The 20,788-nt window shown below is 35.5% G+C and overlaps 2 protein-coding genes across 7 annotated transcripts in view; one reads left to right on the forward strand and one right to left on the reverse strand.

Annotated features, from left to right (window-relative positions):
• Window positions 1-8,617, forward strand: part of LOC145987938 (optineurin-like) — a 125,869-nt gene extending 117,252 nt beyond the window's left edge. For all 5 annotated transcript variants that reach the window (XM_083122768.1, XM_083122769.1, XM_083122771.1 and 2 more), the window contains one exon: window positions 3,387-8,617. Coding sequence is in view for 1 of the 5 variants with exons in the window: in XM_083122771.1 (XP_082978897.1) it covers window positions 3,387-3,482 (96 nt within the window). In the remaining 4 variants the exon portion in view is untranslated. The remainder of the gene's footprint in view (window positions 1-3,386) is intronic.
• Window positions 8,618-15,389: 6,772 nt separating this feature from the next.
• The window catches only part of LOC145987939 (uncharacterized), a 351,180-nt gene continuing 345,781 nt past the window's right edge, over window positions 15,390-20,788 (reverse strand). For both annotated transcript variants that reach the window (XM_083122774.1, XM_083122773.1), the window contains exon 6: window positions 15,390-20,197. In XM_083122774.1, the coding sequence (XP_082978900.1) occupies window positions 18,462-20,197 (1,736 nt within the window). In that variant the 3' untranslated portion in view covers window positions 15,390-18,461. The remainder of the gene's footprint in view (window positions 20,198-20,788) is intronic.

Consider the following 20,788-nt stretch of genomic DNA (forward strand, 5'->3'; position numbering starts at 1 on the left):
CTTTTTTCCAGGATCAGTTTAAATTTCATCCAGGAACCTTTTTTCCAGGATCAGTTTAAATTTCATCCAGGAACCTTTTTTCCAGGATCAGTTTAAATTTTGTCCAGGGACCTTTTTTCCAGGATCAGTTTAAATTTGGTCCAGGAACCTTTTTTCCAGGATCAGTTTAAATTTCATCCAGGAACCTTTTTTCCAGGATCAGTTTAAATTTTGTCCAGGGACCTTTTTTCCAGGATCAGTTTAAATTTGGTCCAGGGACCTTTTTTCCAGGATCAGTTTAAATTTCATCCAGGAACCTTTTTTCCAGGATCAGTTTAAATTTCATCCAGGAACCTTTTTTCCAGGATCAGTTTAAATTTCATCCAGGAACCTTTTTTCCAGGATCAGTTTAAATTTTGTCCAGGGACCTTTTTTCCAGGATCAGTTTAAATTTGGTCCAGGAACCTTTTTTCCAGGATCAGTTTAAATTTGGTCCAGGAACCTTTTTTCCAGGATCAGTTTAAATTTCATCCAGGAACCTTTTTTCCAGGATCAGTTTAAATTTTGTCCAGGGACCTTTTTTCCAGGATCAGTTTAAATTTAGTCCAGGGACCTTTTTTCCAGGATCAGTTTAAATTTAGTCCAGGGACCTTTTTTCCAGGATCAGTTTAAATTTAGTCCAGGGACCTTTTTTCCAGGATCAGTTTAAATTTGGTCCAGGAACCTTTTTTCCAGGATCAGTTTAAATTTCATCCAGGGACCTTTTTTCCAGGATCAGTTTAAATTTAGTCCAGGGACCTTTTTTCCAGGATCAGTTTAAATTTAGTCCAGGGACCTTTTTTCCAGGATCAGTTTAAATTTGGTCCAGGAACCTTTTTTCCAGGATCAATTTAAATTTGGTCCAGGAACCTTTTTTCCAGGATCCATTTAAATTCTGTCCAGGAACCTTTTTTCCGATCGTAGCATGATACGGGATCAATGAAAGTACGGTCCAGGAACCTTTCTTCAATGAAGCAATACGCAACTTTGACCGAATTTAAATTGTGCGAGAAACAATAGAACCCATTATGGGTTCCTGGACCTTTAATAACCCTGATTTAAATGAACCTAATTTAAATCAAACCACCTTGGTTCATGCTATGGTAGGTGAAGGGCACAATTTTATTTGCAGGGTTGCTACGCGACTGGAAAACCTGGAAAACAGGGAAAAGTCAGGGAATTTGGTTGGTCAGGGAATTTTGTATATTTTCTGGAATTTACGTGCATTTTGGAGTTGCAGGAAAACCAGTTACAAAATGAATGAACTGTTCATTTCCACTTCGGAATTTGGTTCTTGTGATTCCAGACTCCCCAAAAGATTCAGTTCAGAAACTTGTTCCTCTCGTCATTATGACTTCTAGTCTGTTACGTACAAAATTATGGTTCCTTCGCATTTCAATTCTATATTTATTCACTCGGATCTAGGTTCTTGGATCCGTTCATTTTGCGACTCGTTCTTGTGAACCTGTTCAAGACCGGAATTTGGAGAGGCGTGAGATTTTTCCTTAGAGAACAAGCTACTCAAGACGAAACCTACGCACCAGCCATCCTCAGAATTTCTTGCAGAAAAAATGTTGCTTTAGCTTTGTGTGTGGTGAGGAAATTTTCTTTCTTCACCCGTTCTCTTTTTTTACGTGAAGCGGAGCAGGTTGGTGTTTAGACAGTTCATTGGTTTTGGATCTGCAATAAAGCTTGAAGAGCAGAATTTCACGTAACTAGCTGTGGTAGATGTCACACTGGACTGGTGCGGACGCCGAGTAAAAACAAAGGGACTCACTACTTCATTCCCCCCGTGAACCCTTTCTGTGAATTTGAGTCCTTCGTTTGCGACCCGTTCAGAAGCAACCTGATCAACTAGTTCATTTGCTCGTTGTCGTAGTTTTTACATTGCGGAGATGTGTTACACCCGAGAAATTAGTGATTATATGCAGTATCAGTGACGTCATTATTCGAATATGTACGTGTTTTGTGCATGTAGAACGAATTTATTTTTTAAGAACTGGTGCGAAATAGAAGAATTAAACGTAAGCTGGTCACACATCGTTGTTAGGTTAGGAATGTTGGTTTCATGCCGATAGTAATTTTACGTATTGTTTGCATGTAGAATGAAATTTTGCTGAAAAGTGGTGAAAATGAGCCCAAGTTCCTTTTGTTTTATTACGATTTCATCATGCTACAAATGCAACTTTTACATGGTTTGATTTCGATTTATGTCTGTTAACACACTGCAGAGTTTTAGCGATTACTTAAGATTTTGTTTATATATTCTTTTGTGGTTATGTTAGGAATGTCAGGTTTGGTTGTCTTAGAATTAAAATAAAGACCCTGAATGCACTCTACTAAGGTTTCGATTTATTTCTACATTCATTCCCACTAGTTTACGATACTTACTGTCGCTTGTCAACCGGAGAATACCTTGTCCGTGGGAAGCGTGTATGATTGAGTAAGGTCATCTTGAAGTTTTTTTTTCAACATAAATAACTTTTTTCGAATCCAAATAGTGCTCATTATTTTAAGGAAGGTCCAAATTTCGTGTCACAATGATTGCCAAAATTCTATGATAATTAGTCTTCCTGCTAGGAAAATTTGAAAAAAAAATCATAAAACATTCAGAACTGTTCGACAGATTTCGATGTTTTCTGTAATATAAAATTGGTTCCAGCATGTGGAAAACTCAAATAATGGAGATATTTGATTCCAAAGTATGGCCCGCGTATATATTTTTTTTAGGTGTATGGTTGGTCACCGGCCCCATTGAAGTTCTGAATTTCCGTAATATGTACTATTTTCAATAAATTAAAAAATATAATCATTATTGCATATTTTCTAAAGGTACATGACCTAATTTTCTGTTGTTTCTCATTTGTATTGATATAGGCTAATTGAGGTTGTGTACAGGTTACATTGTAAAGCTTGGATATATGCCACATTTTTTATTGATTTTTTTACACCACCTTAATTGTAATGACTTAGTGAAAATGGGGAAGTACAATAGTTAGTTATTTTTTCATTGAATAGCATTATATTAATCACTTGGTAAATTTTCAGCTAACAAATGTGTATATTCATATTCATATAATAATTAACGTGCCTGCATATTTAATTGAAAAACATGAGGTTCAAAAGCGAAAATCATGATGACGAACATGTCTGGAAAATTTTATTTCTGGTCTGGAAAACCTGGAAAGGTCAGGGAATTTCATAATCAAAAAATCGTAGCTACCCTGATTTGGTATTAACCTACATCTAGTAACATGAAACCATTGATTTCACAGTAAGTGAGGAAATGTTACATTCTAATAAAGAACAAATGTCATGGCTAAAATGTATTGCACTGGTATAGATATGCTATATTTGTTTCATTACAGATTTATCACTGTCCAAAGTGTGAAATGGCGTTCCGCTCTTTTCGGCCATTACAAAATCATGTAGAAGCCTGTTTGGATTCTTTTGTCTATCCATGAAGAAATTTGAAGACTATGAATTGTAACATATAAAACTACATCACAACCCTATAGTTTGGACTATTAGATGGCCTTAAATTGTAATGTAATTGAGTTTTCAGACCAAAGTGAAAAATGGGATTTGCAACTTATCGTGTCACTTCGTTCTGGAAGCTCTCTTAAACTTTTCCATGCTGTTTGAAGTAGTTATACGTAGATTTTTGCAGGTGGACAAATATTTTTGTAGTTGAAAGAGTTTATTCTCGCAGCAGAGTGGATATTTTTTTCATTTGTGAGTGTACACTTAAAAGACAGTTTCGTGAAAGCAAGAAAGAGTAAAATTACTAACATGAAATGTCTAATTTTATCATATAATTTAGAACATATATTGATTTGTGTCATGACCATGGCAGCCGTTCTAGGTGCTTGTTTAAGCAGATTAAAATTATGAAGGACACTTGCTTAGAATTAATGGTAGGCAAATTCATTGCTTATTGTAGGGTTGGAGTGTGGTTGCAGGTGAACCCCTCGCAACCCTAAAGAAGTGAAATAGCAAGAGGCTTTTTTCATTATATTTTTTTTTTAATATTAAATTACTTATCAATACTTTAGCTAATGTATTGCATGTGATTAGTTATAAGATAAGTGAAATCAAACTTTCAATGAAAATAGTTAACATAATTTCATTATTTCTGATGTGCTTGATGATTTACTATTGTTTTCATTATCCCCTTCTTTAGCAGTAAGAAAATATTTGTTTTATACTGTTTATTAATCATATGATTATAATTACTAATATGTAGAAATTGAATAAAATTTCATAGTTATTGGGCTTTCAGGCCTCTCCCTACTGATCATGTAATTGCTATCTATATGTGGAGGGTGTTGATTAAAAAAAATATTGTAATAACATTTTAGTTAGGTTCATTGCAAAATTGAACCCTGTATATGTTGTTCCTATAATAATATCTTGTTCATAATATAAGAAATAGCTTTTATTATGATACTAATTTTTTGATTGTTACTGTCTGTCAGAAACAGTTATCCATTAAATTCCTTAGTTTTACAGCTCATGATATTTTTATAATAGCCTCTATTACAGTACATACGTCTTATCATTTTTGTGTGACTCTTGTGATATAAAAATGATAAATTCAGGTTTAAAAGTATCAAAAGGCTAAAAGAAAACTTTAAAAACCCATGAAGTTTGTTGTATGAAATGCAGAGACTTGGAAAATCCTCTGCTCGCACCAGCCATACATGGACACAGTACGCTCACCTCACTTAGTACTCAGGCTCAGGCAGTTTGTTTCCTTATACAGAATATTTGTGAAAGATACAATTCAATCTACATGATTGGATTGCAATAATGCCATAATTTCTATATATTCCTGTAACATAATTTTCATTCTGATTGAAGAAGATTAAAAAAGCTCCTAACCATGTGTACCGAGAGTGAAAAATAAGTGTATCAATGTACACTGCATAAAACACACCTCATTACTAAATTCGCAGACCCTGTACCTTCAGACTGCAAAATATGGTATAATTTGGACAGAAAGCAACATACACAAAATTGTTGTTTTTATATGGCCTTAAGGTGAAGAGGTGTGCATTTATTTCAATATCGTCTGAATGGGCACTGCTAAGAGAGTTTGAAAAATATGATACATAAGAATTTTCAGATTCCCATGCATTCCTTGTGGGGAAAAAATGCAAGAATTTCAAGTTCAAGTTATGGCTAATCAAATGGAAGTTTTCGACTTTTCCGATGACAAATCAAATCTTCAATATGTCCTCTATCTGTTCATATGCTTTCCTGTGCCATTTGAAGATTGCTATTCCCAAGAGAACAAGTATAATAGTTCTCCCATTGTGAATAATAGTGGTTAAAAGTTAATTGACAAAGAAACATGCACACTGTCTTTTGCTAAGAATATGCCATCAGAATTAGATACTTGCACTCAAGTAAACTGAATTATGTGAAACATACTATAATTTTTTCACTAATGAGTTTACTATTTTATATTGATATAAACAATATTTGTTACAGTTGCTGGTAAAATATGAAGTTATAAGTATGATACTGTATATTTTACCAATACTAACAATAGTTTTATGAAGACCTATTCACCCCACCCCCTTGCACTCCCCTTCATAATTAATGTCATGTAAACAATAACAAAAATGATAGAATACAGGCTATTTATAGAAATATCGGCAACTTTACTGACAAAATTATACAGTGCATTCAGATAATCATGGTGCAATTGAGTACAGATTAAGATTAATCCTATAAATTAATAGATAGATTAATTGGTATTGTCACATACAGTACAGATTGAAGATTGCCTAGAAAACTTGTAAAATATGTCAGAAGTGATCTCTTACATCTGTATTCACTTCTGCATGTGTTTCACATTGCCTCGATACTTTAAGCAGTTGATCTGCTGAAATACCCCATTTGTTTGCATTTATCTGGGCTTTTGGTTGTTTAAGCTTGCATATGATCTTGCAGTACACTGTTTCCCATAAGAAGTAACCTGGTGATTGAGGCAGTCACAAAGAAGCAGTGTTGCAATAAGCGCACACTATTATATCAAGCATTTTCAGGAAAATTTAAATAATGCCAGTGTCCTGTGTATATATGTGTAAATATATAAGATAATTATATAAGAGAATCTGTAGTCAAGTGCTCAGACTCTCTGAATGCATTTTGTATGAACAGATATACCATTATTATTTGATACTTGTAGCATATTGATTGATCTGTCTCGCCCCTAATAAAATTCTTATTCTTTTTCCAAACAATGCAATTTTGGGAATGACAGAGAATAGTGTTGTTCTCGAATTATAAAGACGTTGAAATTCCTTCAATGAATACTCTTCGCTGAAAAACAACCTTACATGGCATATTATTATTTGATTTTTGCTGTTATTTGGGTTGTCTGCTAATAAGGGAATAATGGGAATTTTACTATGTTTGTGTTGCTATAACAACTTGAAATTTCCCCTTCCTAGTTGTTCCCCCACTGTTGCATTCTTATTCAAAGAAGCATGTTTTTTTGATTTGTTTAAAAAGTTAAGATGTTTCCATTGCTAAGTGAGTTGTAGTTTATTTTAGTAACCGAATTTCTTTCCGTAGCAGTACGGAAAATTAATATTAAATAATTTTAAACTAATAATATTAAACTGTTATTGTGTACCAAATAACTTCTGTACAGGTATAGGGAGAATATTGTCATATTATATAATTTTATTGTTGGTGGTACATCTTTTAGCATATATTTTATAAAGCATTGATATAATATTTGTCTAGTCTTGTAAAAATGTTTCATTTATTTGTGCAAATCTGTGCCAATTCTTTACAAGAAAGAGAAAAAAATATTAAGTATATTTTTGCCATATCTTTCATTATGATCAGATTCTTAAGCTTTGTTATATCATTGATAGTATAAGTTAAGCTCTATATATATATATATACAGGGTGGGCAAAAAGTCTTAGGACAGTCGAATAAAATAAAAAATATGTGACAGACAGGAATGAAATGTCCCTACACATGTTATAGGCACCACACTAATTGTTCGAGACAACCATTCGTAATGCGCAGCACTTCGTGCATGTATCCGATTAAAATTGTGTGCAATGGCATGCGAATTTCTCTCCCTAGATGTCACTTTGATCTCGATGCGTTACTGATGCGCTAAACACATTTTAATGTTAATTTCTGACACATCGAAAAGGAGCAAATTGGTACAAGAATTCAGTCATAACTTTTTACTGTTTGAAGATACATCGAAAAAAACCTTCACCATTGCATTTCTCGTGAAATTGTAGCCTGATTTGATATATCACACCCTTCCCATTTGAAATTTTGAAGTTGAATCAAGGATGGTGGATTTCAAGATGGAAACTCGGTATGGTCTATGACATTTTCCCCCCCTCGCCTATAACATGTGTAGGGACATTTCATTCCTGTCTGTCGCGTATTTTTTTATTTTATTCGACTGTCTACGACTTTTGGCCCACCCTGTATATATTTTACTGGAGGAGTAAAATTATACCATTTCATAAATTGAACTGTTCTTCATGGACATGTCCGGATGCTTAAAAATCACTTTATACACAGAAGCTGATCAGAACTGAAAATGTGCTTGATATGGAACCTGAAGCAACCTCCTGTAATCTATCAAGCAGGATAAGTTTGATAAATGATATTAAAAGAGCAAGTATCTAAAACATATTTTATGTATTTGTGTTTATACATCTCCTTTGCTACTTTTTCATATTTTAAAACCATAGGTAAAGTCCATTCATTTACCATGCCCATAGTAAATACTTGGTATATAATAGTACAATTAATACTTGTTGGCCAGTTCATTTTTATGATTCTGATTTATAGTTTATACAGTATAGTTCCTGCCATTCTTATTTTCTCTTACCAATTTCGTTCTATATAACCGGTTCATTTTTCCTTTGTTAGTGTGAATCATCACACTTGTTTAGAGACTTGTCGCATTTTCATCTTGTGTCTTTCTGAAGCACAAAATTAGTCGCCTGAACAGAATTTTTTAATTTCTTGACAGAAAATACAAGTACTGTACCAAGTTCTTGTATAGTGCAATATTCTTTGATCTGTCATCTTAAAGATAGTGAAAAGTGTTAATGTTCCAAACATTTAAAAATAGGAAAGAAAAGATGTGTAAAGCAATGGATTTCGAAGAATGTTTGAGTGCAAAGTGAGCAAAAAGTGTATTTTTTAATTTAATATCTCAAGACATATTAAATTGCATCTGTATGACTTCTTATAAGCCACCTTTGTGGCCGCCATTTTGTAGAAATTTAATTTCATAAATTCTGATGGATACATTATGTTCATATCTAGCATTCATTTTATTACTGAGATAAAAAGTTGGATGTTATGCTTAATTATTTGCCTTACATGTATAACGTAATATTAACAATAGAATTTTGTACTTTCCTTTTTTTTTCCCCTTGTGAATTTGGAAAGTTTCTTGTTGTTCATAAATTTATCTAACCATATGGTTTGTGCACGGGTGTAATTTGAAATGTTTTTGTATTTTTTTTATATGACTGTGATACAGCTGCATTGTACATAAAGTTTGTGTTTAATAAAACCTTAGAAATGGCAAAATTTGATATTTTTAAAATTCTTGTATTGCTATGTCAGAATTGGATGAACTTTATTATGCCCACTTTGTGACCTCCCTTTAGATTTTGCAAAATCACCATACTATGCATTGATAATGGAATAAAGGTATGTTTTTCCTCAAATATAAATCATTGTCTCTGTGAGCGAAAATTTCCACAAATTCCTGATGGTACTTAAGTACCAGAATGTTAATTCATTGTTGTACAAAAATAGAACGATGCAGCCCCAGTTGACCCTATAGCGCACAGGAGCAGTGAAACCCCAGTAATGTACGATATTCACCTCAGGAATGAACAATAAATAATATCTTTACCTTTTCACAATTTTTCGCTAACATTGTTACACAATAAGTAATGTATGGGTGTCCGTAACATGGCAAATTATTTTGCTGAGAAAGAGAAACCGCGAGTGCAGTTCCTCAGTTGAACCCCCACAGGACAACTCCTGCCATAGTTAAAACTTCGGGCAGCAAGCACAAGCTCGAGGTGGGTGCATAGACCAAATATATGCAAGAGAATACTGCTGAACCTTCATCTCTAAGAAACGGACATGCACAGTTCGTGCTCTCACAGAAGCTGCAGCAGAAGGCACCATCCTCACTGCTCCCTCTCTTCCAGTGTTGCCCTGTGGGGTTCAAATTTGAAGCACATACATTACATATTCAATCTTCTCTTGTATCATTTTCGTGCCGAACTTCTAGGAATAAATGAAAGCTGGAATTAGATACGATGAATTAAAATATAAGACATGCAATACCAAAATAGCTCGTGCATGCATTCAGACGTTTTTCCTTATAGGTGGAAACGCTTCAGGTCACCAAAGTGAAAGAATGGTGCAGTCTTAGACAAGAAAGGAAAACGTGACTATCGCTGTTTGTGTCAATGTCTCAAGTTCGTTAGTTTTTGAAGTGCTTGGATAGTTGTTGGAAAGTATTAAATGATGCTGCGAGTGAAGCGAGGGATGGACTATACTTAGGTTATGTCATTTGATGCGGTGTAGGTGTTGCTGCCTGCACAGGTAAGAAATGACTGCTAGAAATGCATGGCATTCTGTAGGTTTGGTGCGTATTACTCACAATTCCAGAATATAAAGAGACGTTAAAAAAAATTTTAACATTAAAAACTGTACTTACGTATGCAAGTATGTTGTTCCTATTTTTCTTTCTGTAGAACTACGTTTCGGAGATTAACTATCTCCTTCTTCAGGTTCATATGAAAAAACTAGGTACTGAGCATAGTACCACATCGAAATGTAATATAAGGATTGTGGACAAGGGTTGGTGTGGATACATTTAAAATATTATATCCTCGCCCTAGAGGTATATAAAAAGCTCGTCGTTCATTAAAAAAATTTCACTAAACCTATTCTCAGTTAAAAATGTTAAAAAACTAAAAAGCCTGCATGTAGTATCACTATATACAACTTGCATGTTTGGCCATTCCTGCCCAACTGTGGACCAGTTCTGATTAGTGTTTTTTTAATTGTAGGCATGGGGGAAAGGGGCAGGCCTCCCTGGAAAATGAATGTCAACCAAAAATGTTATATTACATGCATATAATTTCATTTCAGTTAACAATAATTTATGGTAATTATTATAAAGGTGTTGCAGGGACATGGGAACCTCAGAGTGAAGGAGTGTTTTTGAGGGTGCAACACTTATTATGTCCATGATTTTTTTTCCCATAATAATGGCACAATTCATTGTAATTTCAGCTTTGAAACCTTATACTTCCAGATGGAAAAATTCTGGACAAACCTTTTAAGCCCCCATCCTTTTGTTTTGTTAAGAAAGTAGATTTCATTTGCTTTATTTTACTTCGCTTTTTGTGTCACTTTTGGCTAATTTGCGAAGATGGGGATGAGTGATGATATGATTAAATTGATGAATGGACACTGACAAATATCCATATCCATGTCCAGGCCAGGATTTCAACCTGGAACCCCTGGCGTTGTAGTGCGATGTGCCACAGGGTCTGACAACAAAGAAAGTGGAAAGTTTATTTGTGGAAACTGAAGATGTCGTATGACTCGCATGAAAATAATGCATAAGCTGCACCTGGAAGGATGTAAATTTTACTTTATTTATTAATATTTTTATTACATCAATATATTTTTAAATGAAATAATTGGTAAAATATTAATAAATTTTAATAATTTTATCCTCATCTCACTTCTGCCACATTTGGCTAATAGCGACAATTAGGATGAGTGATGATGAAGCTTGATGGACATTCACAAAGAACACCCATGCCCAGACTGGGATTTGAACCTGGGACCCCTGGCAGTGTATAGTACGTGCTAACCACTCTGCCACAATAATTGGTTAAAATGCCTGCCATTTGCATTTTATTTTGAATGACCAACTTGAAATGGTAATGAAGCTTTCAAATGAGAACTGAAGAAATGAAGAATGTCCACATCCTCAAGCAGTGAATTTAACCAGTAATGAACATTTCACTGTCGAGAGAAATGTGTGCTTGAAAGAAAATTGTAGTAAGAAAACATTTTACAGGTATTTGCAGTCTTTGGAAAGTTTTTTTTTTTTTTTAACAGTTACTTTATATTTCGATATAACTAAGGACCAGAGTTTTTTGTAGCCAAAACATGCAAAATTTGTAGAATAGATCACTGAAACTTCTAAAAAATATGTATGAATATTAAAATATGTAATTATATTTTCATAGCCTCTGATGGTTTCCTTCATTCCTGTGCTATTTTTTTAAAAATTTCGAGTGGATTTTCCAAATTCCGTAAGACACCACCTGAACACCATTTCTAGAATCAGTAGGAATTGTTTTAGGACTGTGGGTGTAGTGAAGAACAAAGTACGTACAGAACCTGATTTCTGCCATGTAATTTTCATGGCATACCAAAACATTTAGTGAAACTAAGGTGACTGATCTGTCACAATCGCATAAATGTTGTTTTAGAAAAATCTGAAGGCGAAGAGTGACAGTTTCACACCAATTAGTTTCAATATTGTCGAAATGGACACTGCTACTAAAAAGAAACCTGCCTATACAAGAGAGTATGAATTTCTTCCCATGTTGCAAATTGAAGTGGTTTTTCAAGTTCTTTATTAACCCATTAACTGAGGTGGAGCTATATAACTCTAAAATTGGACCTTTTTTGTGGAGCTAGATGGTATTTCAAATTAACGGTTCTTGGATTGCAGGCTATTGGCAACTAAAAAATCCATTGTTGATGCTTTGTCAGTTTCTGAAAGATATGTTTTGCAATATGGAATTAGAGCCGCGGAGGTGTAGCTGTTAGGGTGTCTGACTGCAATGCTAGAGACCCGGGTTCAATTCCTGGAGTGCGTGTTCTGAGATCGAAATTTTTCCAAACTAGTCCCTGCATAAAATGGCTCTGGGGTTCACACAGCCTGAAATCAATGTGTACCTGGGGGCAACCCTGGAGGGTAAAGTTGGCCGGATGATCACATCACCTCCAAAATGACCCAAGATTGAGAATATGTAGTAAGGGTGTAGGGCCGTACCCCCCACATACCCTAAATGAGTCTTCAAGGCATGGTGTTGTATGCAGGGGTAACCTTAACTAATATGGAATGCTTATTTACAGCAGAGTCTATATATAGATTGTTTTCCTTAGCTTCATTTTGTGGCAAGTCTTTTTATAGTTTTTGCATTATTTACGATGACACAAATTTGCGGTTGCATCTATATATAGATGATTGTTTTTTGGTCGCACTTCTCTTCAACGTCGTTGCAGAGAAGGGGTTAAGCTAACCACAATGTTTGAAAAATAGATGAATAAGAATTTTCAGATTCGCTTGCTTTCCTTGTGAAGAAAAAAAAAAGCAACAACTTGAAGTTACAGTGAATGAAATTGGAGTTTTCAACTTTTCCGATGACAAATAAAATTTTCAACTTGCCTTATTTCCGTTCAGGTGATTTTCTATGCCATCGGAAGTGTGATATTTCCAAGAAAACAAGTAAAATAATACTCCCATAAGCGTAATGCTAAGTTTTCTCGCCCTTGTACAACCATCCAGCATACAGACCTCTCTTTCCACAGCAAAGGTCGGCGAGGGAGAGAGGGGCTGTTTATTGAAACTATTCATTGTGCCCTAAATCAAAACTATAGAAATGTCACAAGAATGTTTTTATATAATAAAAAGTAGAACCCTAATTAAAAATTTTCTGCGTCTGATCCCAATAGAGCAAAATGCTATAAAATTTTCCTACATTTTACGTTTTTTCACCTAAGTTTCCCTGAAAAACGTAAAATCGAGGTGCAACTGTATCATCATCATGGTCCATGTGACCCTGCTGAAGGTTACGTTTCATCCTTAGCGTTTCTTGCGAAAATTTATTGAACTGTAACATATTCCACTTGAGTAGGTTGAATTCTCAACCATGCTAACATTAAAGTTTCAACAGTGTTATGGAGATTCTGTTACACCCATTGTTTTATCATGAGCTTTCGAGAACTTTTGAGGAAAAAATGATCTTATATACTATGTAAAAAATTCTGTAAACTCTTCTTTCCCCTCTCATTCGTGCCACATGACATGCCCATCTGAGTCTTCTTGATTTAATTATTCTAATAATATCTGACTTCCCCGATGGCGCAGTGGTATTGCTGTCACCTTGTAATCAAGGGGTCTCAGGTTCGATACCCGATGGAGGCACATAGTGGTTCGGATCCTACTTTAAACTGTAGGTCCAGTCCCGATTTGCTTTACTGTGCATAAAATGGACTTAACAACTCAATCAATCAATCTAATAATATCTGGACATGAATACAAATTATACAGTACTAAATAATGTAACCTTCTCCACTCAACTGTCTCCTCATACCTTTTTAGGTCCAAATATTTTTCTATGGATTTTTTTTTATTTCCAAATACTCTTCATTTATGTTCCTCTTTTAATGTAAGGGACCAAATTTCACATCCATATAATAGTATAGGCAAAATTACTGTTTTGTATATTTTAACTTTTAGTTTCTTAACCCTTAACCGGGCAACCAGTGTCGATCGGACACTATTGCTTATATTTTTTGTCACATACTCCAAACGATACTTCCTGCGAATATGATATTTTTTTACTTTGTTTGTAACTATCTTCTTTCTCATTTCACAATATTTGACTTTGTTTGATAAAGAAGGTTAGGTGCAAAAAAAAAAATTCAATTTCACTTACGTAAACGGGCAAGCAGTGTCTGTCGGACACAGTGTACAATTGAGGGCCTCCCCGATGGTGCAGTGGTAGAGTCGTCGCCTTGTAATCAAGGGGTCCCGGGTTCGATACCCGGTGGAGGCACATAGTGGTTCGGATCCCACTTTAAACTGTAGGTCCAGTCCCGATTAGCCTTGCTGTGCATAAAGTGGACTTAAAACACCAAATCAATCAATCAACAGTGTACAATTGATATGTAAAGAAGTCTATATGAATATGTATCAACAAATGTTTAATAAAAAAATAAAGTATTTAATAAGACATCACATAAAAATATTATCAGTGCTAAAATAGAAAAAAAATGGAAAATATATGAGGAAATAAAACAATTTCCTCACATTACCTTCCTGCCTAACATGTTTCATATACTATTCTGCAAAAATTACAACATGCAATTACGACGATGATGAATACAAGATTTATGGACATAACAGTGATGATTAGGTTAAATATAATGTTTCTTGCTTGTTTCCACAGTGATGAAACAAAAATCTCGCATTAGAAGGGCAAGATCCATTTAAAACAATGCAGTGTCTGACAGACACTTCTTGCCCGGGCACGTTACAAAAATAGCTTGCCCGGATAAGGGTTAAGAGTTTCTTAGTTTCAAGAAAAGTTCAGAGTATTCATAAATTTTCCATTGGAACTACATTAGGAATCTACCACACTTTTGCCTTAAAATATTCATAGTTGCTGATAAGGCAATCATTGAATCACAAAATCCATTTCTACCCACAATATTGTAAAGATTATAAAATTATACATTTTGTATAATTAATTCCAAAGATATTTAGACTGCATGAAAATGTCATGTGGCATTTTCGCAGAATCTGTGAAACTCAGACTCTGGAAAAATATCAGCCAGTGTCAGTGATTAACTTCCAACCAATACTGACACCACTGGTATCAGCTGATACATCGGTATTGACTCAGTCCTAGCCACACATTATCTTTTCTCTTTCATTTGAACTTTTTTTTTCCACCCAGTTTTGGAACCCAATCACCGCCACTGACCAGGGTTGTTAGACGTCCATGAACCCATAGATTCTGTAACAGGACCAGAACCTTTTTTCTTACACAATTTAAGTTTTGTCCAAGTTGATATATATATATATATATTTTTTTTTTTCAATACCGAACTTGAACAGTATTTAAATTGATCCAGAAAAAAAGGTTCCAAGACCGAACTGAAAGTTACTTTACTGTCCAGAACACACGTTTGCTGAATCTCTCTCCTGGACCAGAATTGAATTTATTTACAATTTGATTTTGATTTTTTTTTTATTTGATTTAGTTTATTTTACTTCGCGTTTTGTGCCTCTTGGATAATTTGCGAAGATGGGGATGAGTGATGAAATGATGAAATTGATGAATGGACATTCACAAACAACCAAGCCCGACCGGGATTCGAACCCGGGACCCTTGGCATCGCAGCGCGATGTGCTAACCACTCGGGCTTTATTTACAATTCCCAGATCTTTACGAACCCTGGTATCTACCTTCACATAATTTGGTAGTTCATGGAAGTAAATCATAATATTTTTGTAAAATGTTTTATTTTGATTACAAATTCCTAAGCCATATTATACATATTTTACAAACCAAAACCTGTCTCCTTATATTTGACATTCTTCACACTGTAAAAGACAATCTCAAAAAATATTATCTTTGGAAGAAAACACTGCCTGAGCATACCATTTTTCTGCAATTGCTCTTATTACATAGTAATTATCACTATAAATGCAAGTAAAAACATTAATTCTCACTGATTAATTTCGTAACAAGCAATTATATGCTTGGCGCTACATAGATTTCTTGTGATAACATGCATTTAATCAAGAATTTTAAATTTTACATTGAACTTTACAAATTAATGCAAACGAAGCTAAAACAAGTCTTGGTGAAACATGCTGAACCATTCTCACCCAAAATTACTTCTTAACAGAGCTTCTTTATCTACTAAATACATAACACAGGATTATATATATATATTGCATATATAAATATTTAACCTCCATGAACATAGGTCAACAATGAAGAAAAACAGTAACAGGTACAGAAAATGTGTGTAAAAAAAGAACAAAATGTTATAAAGACAACTCTAACATCAATTTGAAGGCCAATTATTAACACAGACTTTCTATTACTTCAACACATTAATAATGGAAAAATATGCAACGTGTGGAGTTTTAAACCTTATGATACAGGAAAATAACTGAAAAATCTTGTCTGTACTATAATCAGTAATGCAGAAATCACATTGAATGTTTCATATGTAGCAAATAATTTCACGTTTCTGTCTATTGTATTTCCCTTGTACCAAATAATTCCTAATGTACTATTTTAACTAATATCAGACTATAAGTCATTCAAATTTTTATTCTGTATATTAATAATTTTTACTACTGATGTGATGAATAAAACTGAACAACACTACAAGAAGCAACATGATGAATTCTTACCATTGTAAATGTGTTAAAGTAATTCTGCAAAATATTATTCTTAAAATATACTTTTACTTGTAACTTGTAAAAACTTCTTGGTTCTTACAATAATTTAAGCTACAGAAAATTTGAATAGTATTTTCAAAAACTAAACCTCACAGGCTACAGGTCAAGTCTTAAATTTTATTGTGAATAATATTTTTTATTTTTTTGACACAATCTGCAACCTTCTGTCTGGCCCCTCACAGGGCAGGAAGATGCAACTAAGAACAAGGCGATTATGTAAGGATGTGTCAAAAGAAGTAACATATGGCACTCATATTGACCTACATGAGGCATTTAGAGATATTAACAATACTGAGTTCATTTGCGGGTTTATGAAAAACTCGCAATGCATAATTTATGAAAAAGATACATTCCTCTCATAGTTGCAAGCTGCATGTACAAATCTTAACATCCTGCATATTAAGATTGCAAATATAGGAGGAGGAAGACATTTGCAGTCTCTTACTTGGCAAGTTTTTTAACAATTAACATGCACTGTGCTTGAACGTTGAAGATGTGGATAAGGGTACCACTTAAAAAAGCAAATTCTCATTCATAGCTGTGAAAGAAATTAAGGGAAATTTCACACTGAAGCGACACGTGCAGGTTGAAGATTTCACCAATTGAACACAGGCTTGCCCAGCCTGTCATGCCGCTACAGTGTGAAATATTGCTGTTGATTGGCTCATTCCGAAGCATCATGTGTCTGTCACTTGTCGCTTTGGTTTGAAAGCTCCCTAGATCACAAGTAGTTTCCATACTATGCACAGTTGAGAGTATTACAAATGTCAAATGAAAACCTTAGGCTGACAAAAATTACAGGACAGACTGTAAACAGCTCAAATTTACATGAGGTATTGACCGTTATCTACGAAACGACCTCAAAGCTGCAACACTGATCAAGTGAGCTTCACAACACCATTTTTGTCATAGGGAAGATGGTGCCTCCTGCATACACATGCACCAGCAAAGTGCAGTGGTTTCTTGCCCTCTGGAAGCCTAAAATTTATAACATTCTATGGCAAATGAAAATTCAGTGTGTCTATGTATGCTTACTATGTCAGCAAGTTTACATATAGAGGAGGAAATATTCTTCTTCTTGAGGTATGCAGGCACTAACTTAGACTTGAAAATATATGTGGATCAACAATGGATCTATGCTGAAATGTAGCAAACTTGTGCAACCCTACATGCAGAAACCTACTAGTTAAAAAAAAAAAAAATAAGGAAAAACAAACAAATTAAGGTTTTCATTTGACTATCCCTTGTATAAATCAGTTTAAAGTAATTTATGTAAGAGTATTTATTGCCATGATGTAAGTCATAAACAATCAATTCAAGTGGTTAAAAATAATTTGAAAATCATATATTCATAACTTACCCGTATCATATAAAAGTCTAGAGAAGACACTAGAAGACTGCTTATTAAAATCACATCCATGAGCTACAAGCTGTATACTGTATCGTACAAGCTCACAAAGAACCTTGACATACTTTGGTACTATTCGCACTTAGCACTTGAAGTATAAAAATCAGAAGACATCTTCATGGATCCGCATTTATAAAAGTTATGTTTACAATTAAAATGGTTTAAAGGAACACCTATTCTGCTTTGCAATGTGCATGTTTAAGAACAATGAATAATGTAACTATGCATAGGATTGTTACACTTGTAGTGAATTTTCAACATTTTCTTAACAAAACTTTATCGGTACATGCAGCTTGTATGTATTTTTTTAAAAAATGTCATGTACAAATCTTAGAAATGAACTCTTTTACTTAAGTAGCTATATTCTTTGGCTCTTGCTGTTTGAAATCTTCTGGCATTTCAAACATGGCTCTATGTACAGAACTGGCGATGCTACAATACATTTTCATGAAAAATGTCACTGAAGCTCATTAGACACAGCATTATGTCCACAAATATCACTGAGAGATTAAGAGCATTCCCAACTGGAGGAAAATGCATTTCCTTACTGCATCCTAAAGCAAAATAACATTATCAATAATAGTATTTCTTAACATATCAACAACACTTATATTGTACGGTTTGGTCTTGGCACTCATTGGATGTTTCAACGAAAGGTTTCGGAAAACTCTGTAGTCCTTAAAAGTAAAATCTTGTAGAAAATCTCAGGAAATAATGCAGTTTTTATCTTTCTCATCTTTCTTCGTTGGGGAACGTGTACCTGGTGACATGTTAGCCGAGCGTTGCCTTGCACAAGCTAAAGCATCATTTGGTACATACGAAATCCGGACACCTCCATATGCACGTCGAGGAGGAAGTTGGTATGCAAACTCATCTTCGCTGCTTGAGCTAGAACAAGTGGAGCAGTAACTTTCTTCATCTTCATCCCTTGTTCGCAATTTAAGAAATCTGTCAACAACCTGATTTTCAAGAGCTGCATCCGACGTTGTCTTTCTGGGCCCTGGTGAGTCTGTACCATCATGCTGCAATGCCGTATTAAATCCTGATCGCCCAGAGTAGCTTCTGCTTCGTGGAAACGTGCCTGTTCGGCTGCTGACCTCTACAGTAGTTCTCTGACTGGAGGAGCTAGTCGAGTCTTCAACGGGGCTAGGTTCGAATCGAACACTTAACTGGCCCTTCGGGGACGCACAGTTGGAATCGCCACTTTTCCCACGGCTCTTCGAGCTTAAGTTGCTCTTTCGTGGCGCTCTTGCAGGCTGGGAAGGGCTTGTCGATGCAGAGCTTGTTTCAGAGCGTACCGGACCTGGAACGGTGCCCATAATAGCAGCTGCGCCAGTTACGGCGGGTTCACCACTCAGGTCGGGCATTGAAGAGTGTGCCGATCCAGGTCTTAGCCATGAATCCAGATTGATGTCAACAAAGTTGAGTGGGTCCCTACATCGTCCTGAAGTCGGTGAAGTGAGTTTGTCTTTAGCTTGCAACAGCTTCTGCAACTCAGGACTCACCACTCCACGTTCCGTAATAAGCTTTTCAAGATTTCTCTCCAGTATAACACGATCTAGACCACGCTCCACATAAAGACGCTCACCTTTGAAAGTGATTCGGTCCACTTCTGGAGGCGGAAGCGGTGGGCGTAGTGCTGATTCTTCAGTCTGTAGGGCTACCTCAGAGTAGCCACGGTGAACCTGGGACAGCTCACCTGCAGAGGCACTATGGTCCAATTGTTGAATCATCGATGCACTCATTGTTGTCAGTGCAGAACTTGTACACAGAGCAGTTGGGCTTGAACATAGTGTAGGAGGACTTGAACACATAACTGCAGGGCTTGAACACGTTGAAGATGGCTTGGGACCTAACTTAGGAGAGTGTTGGAGAGCACGTCGCCCCATTTTGGGTGACCTCAAGGGGTGCGGGGGAGGTGGACTCCGAAGCCCAGGCACTGATTGAGGTGTCGGAGATACGGGGGTGGGTGTCTTCCGTGAATGACAGGGAGATGTGGGTGTCGTCGATCTCTCGGTGGTGTCTGACTTTCTTCGTGGACCCAATTTCGGTGATTCCGGTGGGGGGAGACGTTTTGATGCTCGACGCCCGGACACGGGTGACTGTTGGGATATTTGTCCTGAGTATTCACTTGCTTCTGACCCTGAATCAAATCTACTACCACGCTTCACTATTCCTGCCTCGGAACTTTCCGATGCACTATCCGGAAGACGAACAACGGCGCTACGTTTTGGCGACCCTGAGAAACTTGGAGGACGAGTAGGTGTGTTAGCAGTGCTGTCGGACGGTGTTGGGGGTTCTCCTTTGCTACATGCTATGGAACAGAAAATGGAACCTCGTCGGGGTAAGAAGGGACGACCAAGCAGTGAAGAGTGGCAGGTGTGACAGCAGAAACATTGCTCTGTTGCATGCCAGTGCTGACCTTCGTGGCTCATTTGACCTGAAATTGAAGAAAATAAAAATTTAGCTTAAAGCACTTAAAAACAAAGTATACAGAAAAGAAAATAATTGTGTAATTTATGGAATATAGTAAGGTAGAATTTTTTGGTACCTGCTTTAAAACATTGATCTTTGAATGCTATTTTCTACAAAAGGGAAACTTTAGCATCACTTTTGATATTGCACTAGTTACGTAGATTGCTTTGCAAAAAAATTGCATCTGTTCTTACAGTTCTTAGTTTTTATAGGTCAAAAATGGTTGTTTGGCAATTTGATAGACAAATTAACGATTTTTCCCCCCAATGTCAATGAAGGTTTCCTGACATTTCTGAACTCCATCATTTGAAGAATTAATATTTATTTAACATTACAAACTTAAATGCATAGAACAAAGGTTTGTTATCGACTTGATCATGATTTGAACAGTTACACTGAATTTGTTTTTAAGTCCACTTTATGCACAGAATGGCTAATTGGGACTGGACTCGCAGTTTAAAATGGGATCCAAACCACAACCTCCACTGTTGAACACTTATATGAATGAAAACTTTAGCACATTCTTTTCCACAGCTCACCTGGTTGATAGCCCGAG

The sequence above is a fragment of the Lepisma saccharinum genome, chromosome 5 (genome assembly GCF_977018435.1).
Source record: "Lepisma saccharinum chromosome 5, izLepSacc3.1, whole genome shotgun sequence".
Taxonomy (NCBI): domain Eukaryota; kingdom Metazoa; phylum Arthropoda; class Insecta; order Zygentoma; family Lepismatidae; genus Lepisma; species Lepisma saccharinum.